The sequence below is a fragment of the Biomphalaria glabrata genome, chromosome 11 (assembly GCF_947242115.1).
Source record: "Biomphalaria glabrata chromosome 11, xgBioGlab47.1, whole genome shotgun sequence".
NCBI classification, from domain to species: domain Eukaryota; kingdom Metazoa; phylum Mollusca; class Gastropoda; family Planorbidae; genus Biomphalaria; species Biomphalaria glabrata.
The window spans coordinates 24,218,037-24,233,883 of NC_074721.1; the positions used below are offsets into that span (position 1 = coordinate 24,218,037).

At 36.0% G+C, this 15,847-nt stretch overlaps 1 protein-coding gene across 5 annotated transcripts in view; it reads left to right on the forward strand.

The window, feature by feature from the left end:
- Positions 1-15,847, forward strand: part of LOC106079457 (solute carrier family 49 member 4-like) — a 206,223-nt gene that overhangs the window by 6,560 nt on the left and 183,816 nt on the right. For 4 of the 5 annotated variants that reach the window (XM_056004138.1, XM_056004140.1, XM_056004143.1 and 1 more), the window contains exons 2-3: positions 2,135-2,244; positions 7,856-7,902. The exons of the other annotated variant lie outside the window; for it this stretch is intronic. In XM_056004138.1, the coding sequence (XP_055860113.1) occupies positions 2,139-2,244; positions 7,856-7,902 (153 nt within the window). In that variant the 5' untranslated portion in view covers positions 2,135-2,138. The remainder of the gene's footprint in view (positions 1-2,134; positions 2,245-7,855; positions 7,903-15,847) is intronic. 5 annotated transcript variants of the gene reach the window in all.

The following is a 15,847-nucleotide window of genomic DNA, read 5'->3' on the forward strand; positions in this document are numbered from 1 at the left end:
GAACACATTGCCGTCAGAACGAAAGCCGATGTAGATGCAATCGCTGCATTTGACGCCAAAGATCCAGAAGTCACCCAGTGAAACATACCCAGCACAAAGGATCACAGTAAACGGACATCCCCTAAACGTGGTAGACCACTTCACATATCTAGGTAAAATGATGCCTCACTTTCAAGGGAAGTTGATAACCGCCTGGACATGGCTAGTAGCGCTTTTGGACGCCTTCAGGTGGGAGTCTGATTTTTGAAGGCATGAGGAGCGATTTGTTTTTCCAGACTCCCAGGCGGTGGTTCTCTAAACCATTATATGGCTCTGAGACATGGGCACTATATAAAAAAACAACGTAGACTTCTTAAGCGCTTTCACCAAAGATGCTTGCGCTCCATCAAGGACATGCACTACAAACAGCGATGTCCTTGCCAACGCCGGTATGGACAGTATAGAGGGACTTCTTATGGTCTGATCGTTGCACTTGGTAGTGCACGTATCCCGTACGGGAGACAAACGTATGCCAAAGGCAGTCTTTTTTTGGTGAGCTAAAAGGTGGTCGACGTAACAGAGGCGCCCCACGGAAACGCTTCAAAGAACAGCTTAGGCGTCAACTTTCCTTGGCTGGCTTATGCCAGAGAGCACCTGGCTGCATGCGGCGTCGGAACGAGAAAATCTGCTGCCTAGGACAAACGCAGACGACGAACTGAAAACCTAAAGCGACCACCTGCGGACAATGGTTATGCTTGCCCTGGATGTGGCAAAATATGTAGGTCACAGCATATATATATATATATATATATAATTAGTGGTAAGGCTCATCAAATTCCTTAATATCTTTCAGCAATTTATATGGCTAGTTTTGTCTCGAAAGGCGCCTAGATGTCACTGGTTTTGGTTTAATATTTCAGCAATAGTGTAGTGCAAAAACTCTATGAACACCCCGAGATCGAGCTACTTCAGCAGCCTCATTTATTACTCCCTAAAAGTCATTTCTCAAATGATTTACTTCAATCCAGATCTTCTTTAGTTGACTTTCTGTTTTATGTAGGTCTTACTACTCACTTTCAAACATTTTTGACTGCGCTTATAAGCAATAAGCTGAGCGATATTATTGAATGTTTCTAATTTACCTCTAAGTATTTTAGCTTGCAGACCTTTTTTTTTTTTATTCCTTTGAGGAACACAAAGTAATTTGTGTTAACAGCTACATTACATCAAAATGCCTTCATCTTATTGTTATTAGAGAACATTTTCCTTGGTGACCACCTTATGGGGGCAACATTTGTTGAGTGTCCTAGAAATTACGCTCTCCCCATTGGAGTCAAGACGCGCCCATCTTGAAAAGCTGTGAGCGAAAACACTAAGTAACGGAAATCTGCAACGTCTTTTACAGAGCTGACCTAATCCTTTAAGACCAGGTTTAAGCTGTGGTTACCACAGTGAACATAATGCGCGAGTGGCTTCTTTTTACAAAGGTCATATTGAAAGCACCATCCTAGCTTTAGCCTCGTAGCTTATTTAAGAATAAATTATTTATTACTTGTAGCAATAATGAGAACCTAGAAATGACTTTGTCATTGCTATTTTCTTGGGTATTCCTACATCGAAGATCACAAAAATTATGTTAATTTGATCAACTATTGATGTCTTTGTGTGCTTTGTAATGAAAGAGAAAAAATGGCGCCGATTGGCCTTCTAATTGTACCTATATTTTTTTAGAACTACATTACCCAAAAAGGTCTATTATCTCTTTGGCTTTGTTGTCCTGTCAAATTTCAATATACATAGCAATTTTAGACGATTTTGGTTAAATATAATGGTCTATAATGGACTATCAACCAAATAAATACCAAGTATTGGTCAGAGGATGACATTATTCCACGATCAGCTTAGGGATGCAGATTTATTTATTATGTAAAGTATCACAATATAATCACATTAAGAAGTGAATCGGATGCGAACAGCATAGTATCAGAAGCCTACTAATCCTGCTCATAATATTGGCCTAGTTCTAGTAATTTCAAGATTAAGCGTGTAAAGTCATGCGAATTCTAGTCTAGTCAATTTTCTAGACCAGATTTAGGTAATTCGATAAAAATTTATATAGTAATTTTTTTTTTGTAATATGTTTATTTTTTTAAAGAAAGATGAAGACCAAAAAACAGCATTACCATTTAGAACTCGCATGCTATGAAAACAACATAACGGATTCACTAGAGATTACACAAGATGTGGTGACTGAACAAAATACCAGTAAGTAAAGTTCAGCTCCCCTGAATATTGTTCACGACATTCTTTGTTGTCAAGGCATGATTTAAGAAAAAAAAGTAATTTATATATATATTATAAATATATGAAGGAAACACTAGAGACCCATTAAAAAAAAGTATATATCAATAGTATTCGTAAACACACACTTTTGCCATCAGAAGTCAAAGTCACATGACACCCTTTCCTACCCCACCTCAATACCAACTATGCATGTTTCCAGCACTTTTCTTTTAAGTTTCAGTTAAATAGAAACCTCTATATCTATACTGTCTCTAATTTGTTATATTGAGAGATTTCCAAACAATGGCTAACTCCGGTGTACCACCACTATTTCTAATTTACATAAATAATTTATCAAAACAGAAATAAATTACAGAAATCTTAATCAAATTGGTGCATGCCTTTCCAACCAAGAAAATGTAAATGATTAAGAGTAACAAAAAGCTAAAAAAAAAAAAAATACTACCTCTTATTCAATGGTAAACAGCCTAAACATTCAAAATACCGAGGTGTTATAAAAATTGAAAACTATCATAGAATTCCCATATTAATGAAATTATTGTTTTAAGATATTAAAAATCAAACAAATCATTAGTGTTAATTAAAAGAATTTTCTACAAATAAGAATATAAAACTAAAATGTTATTTAACCTTGGTTATCCAATAATAAAATAAGTACTGCTTGGCACCCCTAATCTGAAGAGAACATTAAAAAACTAGACACAAAACAGTGAGCAGTGAGATTAATTTAAAAAAAAAAACAAATAATCACATTAATTAGACTAACGCTAGTAAAATCATTAAATTTAGAAACTCCTTGAGGAAAATTTAAAAAGTAAAGTAGCAATAATACGTGAAACATTAAATCATACTTCAAATACAAAAATAAAAGTAAAAAATCCTAATAAATAGTCAGAAAGACACAAGGATAAAGGCACATTCCTTGTTCCATCTACTAATCCATCTAAAAATAATTCTTCTTAGTGCTTTTAGAACATGGGATGGGTTGTTGGGTCAGCCAGGAAAACCACGACTTAGCAGACATTAAAGTGACAATTATCGATTGTAGCAGGTGTGCTGAACATCAGAAACAATGTGTCAGAATCGCTAATACCTACCAAGACACCTGAGATGAACTCCAATTGGTGACAAGGCAGGAAGACCTAGGTCTCCCGTAGTGCCCTGGCAAGGAACTCTGCTGTTTGGCGTAGTGCCTCATAGCTTCCATACAAACATAGTGGACCACTGGATACGTCTTCCGGCGCTCGCGAAGCTGCGGACACTCTTGCAAGACGTGCGCCACCGTCTCTTCTGATTCCCCACAGTGTCGGCAATGGGCATCAAAATTTGGCCGGAACCGGGCGAAGTACGCACCTATGGGGCAGTGTCCCGTACGTCACTGCACAATTGCTGTTTGTTCCGATTTGGGCGACGCATGTGGCAGTTGTTGGAGATCCCAGGATTTCAACCACTTTTCATGTACCCACTCGTATTGTTGTTGTAGCCTAGCCTGTTGGAACGTACTTGGTGACTCGAAAGTGGGCACGGCCACCGCTCCTTCTCGTGCTAGAGCATCAGCCACGGCATTGCCCCTCACGCCGCAGTGCAAGGGTACCCACTGCATAACGATGACAGCTCCAATAAGTAGGCGAATGTTTTGCGGCGCCTAATGCCTCTTCCACCAATCTGGACTTTCCCCCTAAGCCAGCCATGGCTTGGAGGCAGGACTGGGAATCGGTAACCATTACAACGGTAGTCGCAACGGTTATCTTTTCGCGCAGTTTTTGGAGCACTTAATTGAGGGTATTGGTTATCGCCGTTAATTCTGCATCAAAGCTACATGCGGCCTCGCCGCATGTGCCTGACAGCTTGTCTGGTTCGTGGTCTGGGTAACAGATATAGGCCCCATACACTGGCGGATCCAGAACTTTGGAGTGGGGGGGGGGCGATTTTTTTCCAAACCCTAACCCTAACGCCCAGTAAACCCTAACCCTATGCATAAACGTGCGTAAATCATATATATATATTCGATATATGAGAATAAAATAATACTGTTTCTCAATGTTCGGCGAAAAAAAAAAAAACAGTCATGTTGAGGCCTTTCTCTTGCAAATTTGGGGGTCTGGGAGAGCGCTGTAAGCTTCCTCAGTGGGGTTAGGGGCGAAGCCCGGACGCCAAAAGCGTTTTCTTGCATTTTTCAAGGCTGAAACGCATTCTCCTGGCATCTACAGCTCATTATTTATTAGTGGGTTTCGGAGCGAAGCCCCGACTCCAAAAGCGTTTTCTTGCATTTTTCACGGCTGAAACGCATTCTACTGACATCTACAGCTTATTATTCATCAGTGAGGTTCGGGGCAATGCCCCTACTCCAAAAGCGTTTTCTTGCATTTTTCACGGCTGAAACGCGAAATACAACCGATTTGTTCTTTGAAAAGATAAGTTACCCCACATATTTAGGTTAAGGCTTTGAGGATTGCCGCCGAAAAAAAAAATTCGATTAATAATATTCAATAAAATTCAAGCATAAATTGTGAGTTATAATCCTAAATTTATTTAACTAGAAAAATATGAGATAGAGTAAAGGTTGAAAAAAGACGACTAGGAAAAGATTATCTGGCTTTTGAACTCATCTCAACCGTGACTGTTATATTGAAAAATTTCGTTTGAATTATAACTTTTCCAAAGCAAAGTCTTTCTTAAAATAGTTATGATTAATTCATGTGAAATTACAAAAGCTATGTCTGGAAAGGGGAAGGTCGGTAAAATGAAACGATTAATCCTCGCTCCTTTTTATAATTTCTGCTATTGATTGCATTTTGCATTAAAGAATAGGGGTTGGGCGACTCGATATAAGAATTTACTTTATAGCATATATAAATTATATTAGTGACAGATTTTTGTAATTTTGTAATTTTGTAATTTCTTACTATAATACAAAAAGAAAAAGTATTGGTTTGTCCGATAAGGGGAAGGTGAATGCATGTATCGCACTTCCACCTGTTTATATTATATAGATACTCGACTAATTTTGTTCACATACTATGATTTCTCCATAAAAGTAAGACCGCCCCCCCCCCCACTCAAAGGGTTTAGATGGGAAGGGCAGTAGAGGTATTCGCTCCTCCTCTTTCAATTGGCCAACAGGTGAACGACATAATATAAAGACCGGTTAAAATAACAATAACAAGTTTTAATCATATAGATATTTAATTATTGATTCTGTTAGCAGTATGTGATTTCTACAAAATAAATAGGACCGCCCCCCCCCCATTCGAAAGTTTATGGTGGGGGGGGGGCGGATTGATGCCATCGCCCCCTCCCGACCCTACCAAATCGGCCAAAATACTAGAAGGAGGGGGGGGGGCGAAATTATCTAAAAATAGGTTGAAATATCAATAATTAGTATATTAACATAAGTAATAAATTCGTATACAAATTGTGTGAATTCTATCCTAAATTCGTCCGCCCCCCCTTCGGGAGGGGGGGGGGTCGGCCGAGTGGGGGGGGGCGATCGCCCCTACCGCCCCCCCTGGATCCGCCAGTGGCCCCATACCCAGCTCTTACGGGGTCCTTCATGACCGACCCATCTGTGTAACTGTAAATGGCATCGGCCGGGTAGGTCTTTAGTGTGTCCAATGACATTTTCCTTAGTAAGTCCGGGTGTGTGTGTCCGCCCGCGTACGCCCATGGCTCTAAGCTTAAGATAGAGGCCTTGCTTCCACACCCGGTCATGCCTGTTTTCGATCGGGCTCAAGCCTGCCCTAAAGCCAGCCTGCTCTGGCGCTAGGATACCGGCACTCTCAAAGCTCCACACGAGTCGCTCGCTGACCATCCGTTCTACTATCTTGCCGATAGTGGAGGTCAGGGATATGGGTCTGTAGGACTCCACTTAGTCGCGTCTTTGCCCTTTTTTAATATTGGAACAATGGTAGCATAGCCCAGGTCCGATTCGCAAACTCAAGGAGCTTGTCTTTCGCAATACCCCCGAGTTTTACCATCTCAGGAGTAACCTTGTCTGGCCCCGGAGCTTTTCTGTTTTTGCACTTAGCTATCACTCTGTCCAGCTCAGCACGGCAGAAGGGCGCGTTGCACGTGTCCAGGTCTTCCGACCCATCCAACTCCCTCTCGAGTCTTTTACGCTCCTTGTTGAGGGTAGACGTGGCTGACTTCTTTTCGGACTTGCTTATCGAAGCGAAATATTTATTAAGCAAGTCGGCCATTTTTTTATCTTTTGCCACTCGATCCCCAATAGGTGACAATAATGGGGTGGCTGTACGCGCCGAATCTTTGGCCTCAAGATTAAGAAGAAGACGCCAGGCTTTGGAAGTATCGCGAAAATTCAGCCCGGCACAGGCATCCCTCCAGTGGTTCGTCCGGCATAATGCGTTGAACTCCCTGCGGCATTCAGGAGTCCCCTTTTTTCGTGCTCTGCGCCTTGCCCGTTTCCTGGCCCTGACTATTCGGTCTAATTCTCGGGACCAGGCGGGTCTATGCCTTGTGCCGGGATAGGTCCGCGGGATATGCTTCCTAGCCGCACCCAAAATCGCTGCAGTGATTTCGCCGTATTTTGTGTCGACTGTCCCTTCCTCCATTGCGATACTCGACAGTGCGGAGTCGACAGCCGCCCCGTACGCTGGCCAGTCAGCCTTAGTGTAGCTCCATTTCTTGGGCCGTTTAGTGGCTACACCCCTGGCCTCTGAGAGGGCAATAGTAATTTCTATGGGCATTTTAATTGTGGTTTTCCCCTCTAGATCGGCGGAGATCAGAGTTAAATTGGGTTTCGAGAGAGACCCGTTGCCAGTGTGTAGGAGGGTTGGCGGGCTGTGTTTATTCTGCATGAAGAACAGCTTCGTAGTGTTGAGAATTTCTTGGACTTTTTGGCCCGAACAGTCCATGCAGGAGACTTGGCATTTAGGTCCCCAGCTAATAGAGTTTTAGTGATAATATTCTTATTGCCGAGGTTAATGGCAAGTTCGTGTTTTGGCGGATTGTAACAGTTAATGACCGTAAGTTTTCTACCAGCTTTGAGGGCCAGGATTTTGGGAAACTGTCATGCCGTTTCAAAGATATACTTTGGGGCGTGAATGACCTCAGGCATTATGGAGAGAAACATTCTTTTTTTTTTAGTGAGAAATTGAGGATTTAATATGGAATCATTTTGGATTTTGTTAAAAGTAATTCTTTTATCCGGAATAATTAAATTTAATGGATTGTGCTTCTCGTAAAGGAGACTATAATGATAATAAGAGCAGCGACCCATGATTTTCTTTTTCAAACCCTAAAACATAGCAATACCAAGCTTAGTTTTATCATTTTTCAATAAAAATCTTCTTCATGCTAAGAAAACTCTTAGATATAGAAAAGCATTTTCGTAGTAATACAATCTATGTACTTTTCAAATATGGAACAGGTCTATCTTTGATCAACATACTAAGTAGTTCATAATTATTGTAAAGTACATTATTTTTGCTAATATAAGACATTCTAAGGGTGCTGACCTACAGTAATTACTTTTTGTAAACAGGATTACTTAAAACGCTGCCATGCATTGTTTTGTTGACAATGTAGATTTAATCTTTTTATACTGTTTTAGCCAAAGCAACAGCGGAATATGAAAAAGACAAACAAGATGTTATACATGTAAGCTACACATTCATAATTTCTTTATTTTAATTTAAAAAAGGAATACAATTTCACGATCTAAGATTAAAAGGTGAAACATTTCTATGATGTAATGTCCATCTTAGAGCTTTATAATATTTGATAGTTGTTAGTTTTAAATCTTAAGCTAATGATAGCTTCTGGTTACCCCCACTTGTCATGAACTGATTCAAGATTGAAAGGCTGACGAGAGATTACTTAACCAAAAAAACATTATAAGTCACATAGCCTGTTATACCCTGACAATAGAAAGAATTATAGAAGGCCACGAAAATTAGGACACCGCAGATATCGTTACCGTAAAAATTGCTACTTTTTGACAAAGCATAAAAGTTCCAAGAGTGTATAAAAAATCATGATGCAAAAAAGTTGACAAAACGAAAAAAAAAAACACAAGATTACAAAGATAGGACACTGTCGGATCCCTATCGAATCCGCCTATTTGCGATGAATATTCAAAACCTGATTTTGTTTTGATTGTCCAAAGTAATAATATTTCAAAGATTCATTTCGCGTTGTAAAAAGCTTTTTTTTAAAATGTCTTACATGTTTCGGATGTTCCTTCAAAGTTGAAGATAATGTAGCCTACTTCCTAGTCTAAACCTTCTGCACAGACGAAGTGGGATAGCAGCAAGCAGGTTATGAACCCGGAAGTCCGAACGTTAGTCAAGCGGGCATACCGAAAGACCAGGCAGCCGTCCTACTAGATCTACTATCTATATTTAAGTCTAATGGTAATCATGAATGTAAGCGTCATGTAAGCCCGAAAATAATTTTAAGTATATGAAATAAATAGTGTTTTTGAAAGATTTGGTTGTAAAAAAGAGAACCTTTATATTTATATGACATCAACAAAAAGCATTAGCTTGCTGCCATTTTGTGTCAATGATGTCACAGCGGTGTTGCCAACTTGAGTATTTTGAGATTATTTTTATTACACTTGCTTAAACTGGTGCTGCACGCTTGTTTTAGGCATAAATTATATAATTATCTTTATAAACTCTTTTCTTTTTCTGATAATTATATTAACAAAATTGCAATAACACAAACATATGCTGAACTTGTTTTTTTGTGTGTGTTTTTTAGCGGCTCCCGTAAGGGGAAAAGCCACTATTAGGTTTGTGCAAAATGTCCGTCTGTCCGTCTGTCACACTCAGATCTCGAAAACTAGAAGAAAAATGAAAATATTATTTCACCATACGATGCGGCTTGAGCAAACCGTTTAGCTTATAAAATTGTACGATTTTTTCATAAAAATACATCAATTCTAAAACAATTTCATAAATAGACACTTTCTTGTGTATTTTCGGTATCACTAAGTGAAATATATTTATAAAATGTACAAGAAATGTACAAAACAAGTATAAAGATGTTATTTCTGGTCAACGGTCAGCTAAAATTAAAAGAAAACATTTATGTTTGTATATAAAGGCTAAGAATGCATTTTGTATGTAAATATTACGCACATTTTTTAAAATGGACTTTTTATGCAGCGACTTTCGTGCAGTAGAGTGACAAGTAGCGACATGTCATAGTACTAATCAGTTCCCTCAAAATTTTAAAAATAATCAGGTTTTATTTATTTTTTTAGTTCCCCCATCTGATTAAAAGACGCTCATTTTTGTGTGTTTATTTCTGTTGGTCGGTCTGTCCGTCACGATTAGATTAAAAAAACAACCACACTAAAGGCTATTGAAAATCTGATTTAACCTTTAATGTTCCTTCAGAAATATTGCAATAGTTTTAAGAATCTATAATATATTGTTCCGGAAGTTTTTGTGAAAAATCAATGCCAACGAATGTTTGTTTGCTCTTATATTAAATTTAATTTTCTTGCTTAAACGATGCAAAAAGGCATGATATGTTGTTCCGGTTTTTTATTGTAAATAGCATATAAATGCTAAATGAAAATCTCTGTACTGAATTATATTTCATCAACTATAAAGTTGTTCTGGATAATGTTTTATAAAAAATAAATCATGTCAAATGATTGTTTGAAATCGCATAATTGACTAATAGTACACTTATATTCTTTGACAATACCTCACTATAGTTTATATATCGATATCAAATTGTTCCGTATTTTCAACAACACAAATTTATGTCAACTAACTTTATTTTTTTCAAAAATATCGACAAAAGGTTGTTCAGGATTTTAAAATAAAAAAGTAATTTACTAGAAACGATTATTGAAAAATCACTTTTTAGACTTTTTTTTAACAGTTAATTTCTTGCTGAAACATAACAAAAGTTGTTTAATCAGTAAAGGATGTTCCGGATTTTGTTTTGAAAAAGAAATCGATCTAATTTTCTTACAAATCGTCGCCAAAAATGTTCCGAATTTTATATGAAAAATCTACTAACGCCAAATAACTGTTTGTTATGTTCGGAAGTTGTCATGCCGGAATGTGTAAATATATCTCGTTATCAATAATAGGATATTAGTTTATCTCGACGGTCCTGGTTTCATACCCTGCTCGCCGCCATCCCCTGTCGTCCAGCCGGCGATTTGGATAAGTAAGTAAATTTTCTTTAACTTTGAAGGAACATCCAAAACATGTAAAATATTTTACAGAAAAAAGAAACACATTTATTACAACGCCAAATGAGTCTTTGAAACATTATTACTTTTGACAATCAAAACAAAATCACGTCTTGAATATTCCTTGCGAATAGGCGGATCCGACAGAGGACCCCCCTCTGAGTTTGTGTGACAACACAAACTGAATTTGTAATCTTGTTAACATTATTTTTTAAATGGTTAAGTCTGTATAGCCTAGATCTAAATATAAGATCAATATCATGGTGTGTTCTGTTGTATTTGAGTCACTGGTAAAATAGTAATCCTATTTCAGTTTCTAATATTTAGGTGATTTTGGCCAATATAGAGCGTGAAAGGATGAAATTATTAACACTATAGTCATGAATGTACTGAATTATATTTCATCAACTATAAAGTTGTTCTGGATAATGTTTTAGGTAAGGGGGCGATCGGCATAAAGGCGGAAAGAAGAAACTAAAGGTGCTCTGAAACAAAACAAATTTTAAAATTCTTAAACATTAAAGCTGGGAAACTAAATATAGACAAAATATATTTAACTTGCTTCTAAATTAAGAACAGAAACAGCGTTAGAAATTGAGTTCGGGAATCCCATTTTCTATTTTTAAATTCTTACTCTTTTTGCTATGAATGGAGAGTATTTATTGTCGTTGGATCCGCGCGTATAAACGTTTAAGATTTGATAAATAAAGTAGGTAATACGCCGTTTAGATTATAGTTTATTGTATCTACATATGTTAATAATATTGATATGTAAATGTTAATTGCAAATACATTAAAGATAACATTTAATAGAATAATTTATCTTTTTAAAAACAAAAAACATTGATAAAATGTTGTTACGAAAACTCACTGGTATGTCATGTAATATTTCCATGAGATTTAGTGAATTGCCACTAGAAAAAAAAGTAAGTTCTACTTTGATGGCATTTTCAGATGAGGTTATGAAATCAAGTCGGCTTCAAGAACATATAGCGATGTCCAAAAATAATTTAAGAATATTCATGAACAATTATAAAAATCTACTATTAAAACAATATTAAAAACAAAAAACGGCAAAGCAGGATATGTTTTAATGGCTTCTTAGAAAAAAATGCATAGCTTTTTAAAAATTCTTATGATATTGTTGAAAAATTGATTAAAAACTAAATTTATTTTAAAACATATGTAACACAAAAATACTTTTTTTCTGTTAGAGATGAAATATTATTTCAAAATTGTCTAGTTATGTAGCGTATGAGAACATATAGGAAACCATCAGTGGTTGGACGCTAAAATGACTTCATATGTAATATAGAATAAAGAACAAATCTATTTACTATTCACATTGTGAGTTATAATACACAAGAAAAGTTTAGCCCGCAATTTCATTTCTATTTGAATCATTATAAAACTGTAAATAAAATACAAACCCATGCCGAAAATAAGCGCATCTTTCAACATCTTTGTGAAACAAATAATGAAAAAGATGTTAGACTGTGTTAGACTCTTGTTGTAAACTGAAGTTCGCTGGATTTCGAAAGGAGTTTGTTATTTGTTATGGCTCGTTTTTTTTTTAACTCTTAAAGAATTTTTGTTTTTGAGAAACGGGAAGATTCAACGGTTGGCGATGACTTAAAGAAGGCTAAAAAAAATGTTTTACATGGAAGGCATCTAACACAAATGAATGAAACGAACCTCCGACTGCTAGGAAAGAGATTAACTTTTATTGATAATATCATTTTCTCTTTTATCGAGATATTAAATCTATTTTACAGAGTTTTAGAATCTCACATGACTTGTTTGTTGACAAATGCCCAAGGACACCGATATCTATGCAATTCACATAACAATGCTCTATGAAGAAATTAAGATTCGCTTCTAAAATTTAAAATATGTATATTTAAATGACAATTATTAAACATCTGTTACTGATGTTTAAATTTAGTTGCATGAAAAAATAGATTTACAAAACCATGTCATCAGTAAAAAGAATGTAAACATAGGAGGCACACAGTGGCGTAGCTAGGGTGGGGGGAGGGGGGATTTGAATATCCCCCGGGTCTCCATTCAAAGGGGGGGTGGCAAATTAGTGCTTTTTTTATTAATTAAATTAAATATTACGCAAAATGCAGCGGCCCCCAAAGATGTCAAGCCCCCTGGCCCCCAAACGAGGGATATTCCTAGCTACGTCCCTGGAGGCACAACAGAGATATGGCTGCATTTAAATGTTTCAGTAAAATTCCAAAACTGTGGTCGAAATTGGCTTTTCAGTAAACATACATTGTTAACATAGATTCAGTGCTTAATAAACTTAATGAATAAGCAAAGAAATAGACTGGATGTAGCCATTAGAGGATACTTCGCCTTGCCTTGGCTAATTTAAAGCTTGAAATTTCTAATATTGTCAGACTGCATGGGGCAAAAGGTTCCCATTAGCTTGATTTCATTTTGTACTGAATTCAGCAATAATAATATTTATGTTAAAAAATGAAACTAAATTTACAATTAAACCAAAAAACAGTAGGCCCTAATATTCAAAAATTTAAACGGAGACTATTCTTAGGATTTGAAAGAAAGTCTTTACAATTATTTTTTGTGTGTAATCACTGAAAATTATTTGACATAATTTTTTGTATAATGATAATATTGGCTGTTTTTGCCTTTAATTCCGAAGATTACGACTGAGTCCAGTGTTTCACATAACTATGCAAACCCAACTGCGACCTACATATTTTCCCGAATTTTATGCAGACAAAGCCGTTGTATGCTGGTGTTCTATTTAAGTTTTCTTTCCGTCTTTTGCGCCTGTCTTCAATAATGGCGTTTCTTTGAGTATCAAATGTTTGTCCCGCAGTTTTTGTAAGAGCTCTCGAACTGTTTCTTTCAGAGGCTATCTGCTGCCAGAGAACGCTGCCAGGTACTTTTCTCTATGCCAGTGAGAGCAAAATGGCACCTGAATAAATCTTTATAGCGCTCACGGGGGAGGGGGCACCTCTGTAACTCAGTTCTTCTTAAAGCTCGTCAGTCATAGACCAAGGAGTTCACAACAATCGCTTTTGGCACGCGGTCGTCTCTCAAGCGGGATATTGACAACATTAATAGATAGATGATATTTTGTTCAAATTTGCCTTCTCATGCTTCTTTATAAGTGTTTTTCTTAGAGAGGGGCGCTGGCGGATTTTTTTTAAAGAAAAAAATCGAAAAGGGGTCGGTACACCAAAATAGGTTGAAGACCACTGATCTAGAGTCTTAGACAGTCATTATTTTAGACTAGATTTAAGTAGAGTCTAGACCTAAATTTAGTAGGCCTATTATTATAAAAAAACAAGATTACAAAGAGAGTTTGTGTTACACAAACTCAGAGGCGGCCCCCGTCGAAGTCGGATCCCTGTCGGATCTGCATATTCGCAAATAATATTCAAGAGGTGATTTAATTTTGATGGTCAAAAGTAGGCCTAATAATGTTTCAAAGATTCAATTACCGTAAATTTAAATTTAAATTAAATAGTAGATTAGTTTTAGTATATTATAACATTGCAATAGTGACCAAAACGTTTGGAAAGAAAAATCTACACTTTTTTTTTACACTTTAAGTTTAGAAATTGAAATTCTACATCTTAATCTAGTCTATTTTAGTCTAAACTAGATCTAGAAATTGTAGATCAAGACTCTAAAATACTTTTAATTAGAATATAAATCCAGATCTAGATATACTGTAATAAAAATCAAGATCTAGTTAAAAAAATCTAGATTAGATCTAAATCAAGATATTCCTTTTTAAACGCGAGTCACATAACGAGGCTTAATAAACATTACTATACCGAGTTCTTTTTTCATTTCATTTGAAGAATTAATTCCATATAACGTCAGAGGAAAAAAAACACTACGTCACACGGCCTAGCTAGACTAAAATCACCTTCATCAATACGAGCCATTTATAGAGTGTTCATAGACATTGGTGCACCGAGTGCGTTCTTTTAGCATTTCTTTTAAAGAATTCATTCCATATGACGTCAAAGGAAAAAAAAAACACTACGTCACACGGCCTAGCTAGACTAAAAATCACATTCATCAATACGAGCCATTTATCGAGTGTTCATAGACATTGGTGCACCGAGTGCATTCTTTTAGCATTTCATTTAAAGAATTCATTCCATATGACGTCAAAGGAAAAAAAAAACACTACGTCACACGGCTTAGTTAGACTAAAATATGTTTTCATCAATACAAGCAATTTTTCGAGGGTTAATAGACATTGGTGCACAGAGTGCGTTCTTTTAGCATTACATTTAAAGAGTCCATTCATATGACGTAGTGGAAAAAAAATTCCATTACCTCACAATAGGGTAGTAGTACCGGTACCATAAAAAATGTCTTTATTTACACGAGATATTTAACGAGGGTTCATAGACATTGGTGCACTGAGTTCTAATAGAATTTATTATAGAGGATCAAAGCCGCATTGTTTTTGCGTTTTGTCTGTCAGTCGGTCTGTCCGTCATCTTGATATAAAAATAACAACTAAAAGCTATTAAAAATTGATTAACCTTTATTTTACGTTTCAAAACATCGCAATAATTTTAGGTATGAACACAATTCATTTAAGTTTATATAATAGATTGTTCCGGATGTTTGTATAAATAGTAAAAGAAAAAGAGAATTTCAGATAAATCTAATACCGTTAATTAAATTTTTTGGATGGTCTCTTATAAAAATTAGATGTACTACAGTCATGTGGAGAGATTTTCATACCTTACTTTGGTGTTTGGATTCTGTTTTCCTTAAAAATCGGAACATAATATTAAAGATAATTAGATTTTTTAATGTTTTAGGTAGAAAGTTAAATGTACTGTAAGAGAGAAGTGAGTTAAAATATTTTTCATAAAAATCCGTAAAAACATTATTTCGTAAATGAGAAAATTATTTGTTTATTAATTAGAAGAGGGAGTTCAAACAGTTATTTGGCGTAAGTAGATTTTTAAATAAATTCGGAAATTTCTGGCGACGATTTGTAAGAAACAAAATCCGGAACATTCTTTATCGATTACAAAACTTCTATGTTATGTTTCAGCAAGAAAATTAAGTCTAAAAAGTAATTTTCAGTAATCAACTCTAGTAAATTACTTTTTTTTAAAGCCCTGAACAACCTATTGTCGATATTTTAAAAATTTGTATAAAGATGAAAATACGGAACAATTTGATATTGATAATCAAATTATAGTGACGCATTGTCAAATAATATAAGTGTAATATTAGTAAATTATGCGATTTCAAACAATCATTAGGCATAATTCATGTTTTATAAAACAATATCCGGAACATTTTTACACTTAATGAAATATAAGCCAGTATAGATTTTGTGATTTAGCATTAATATGCTAT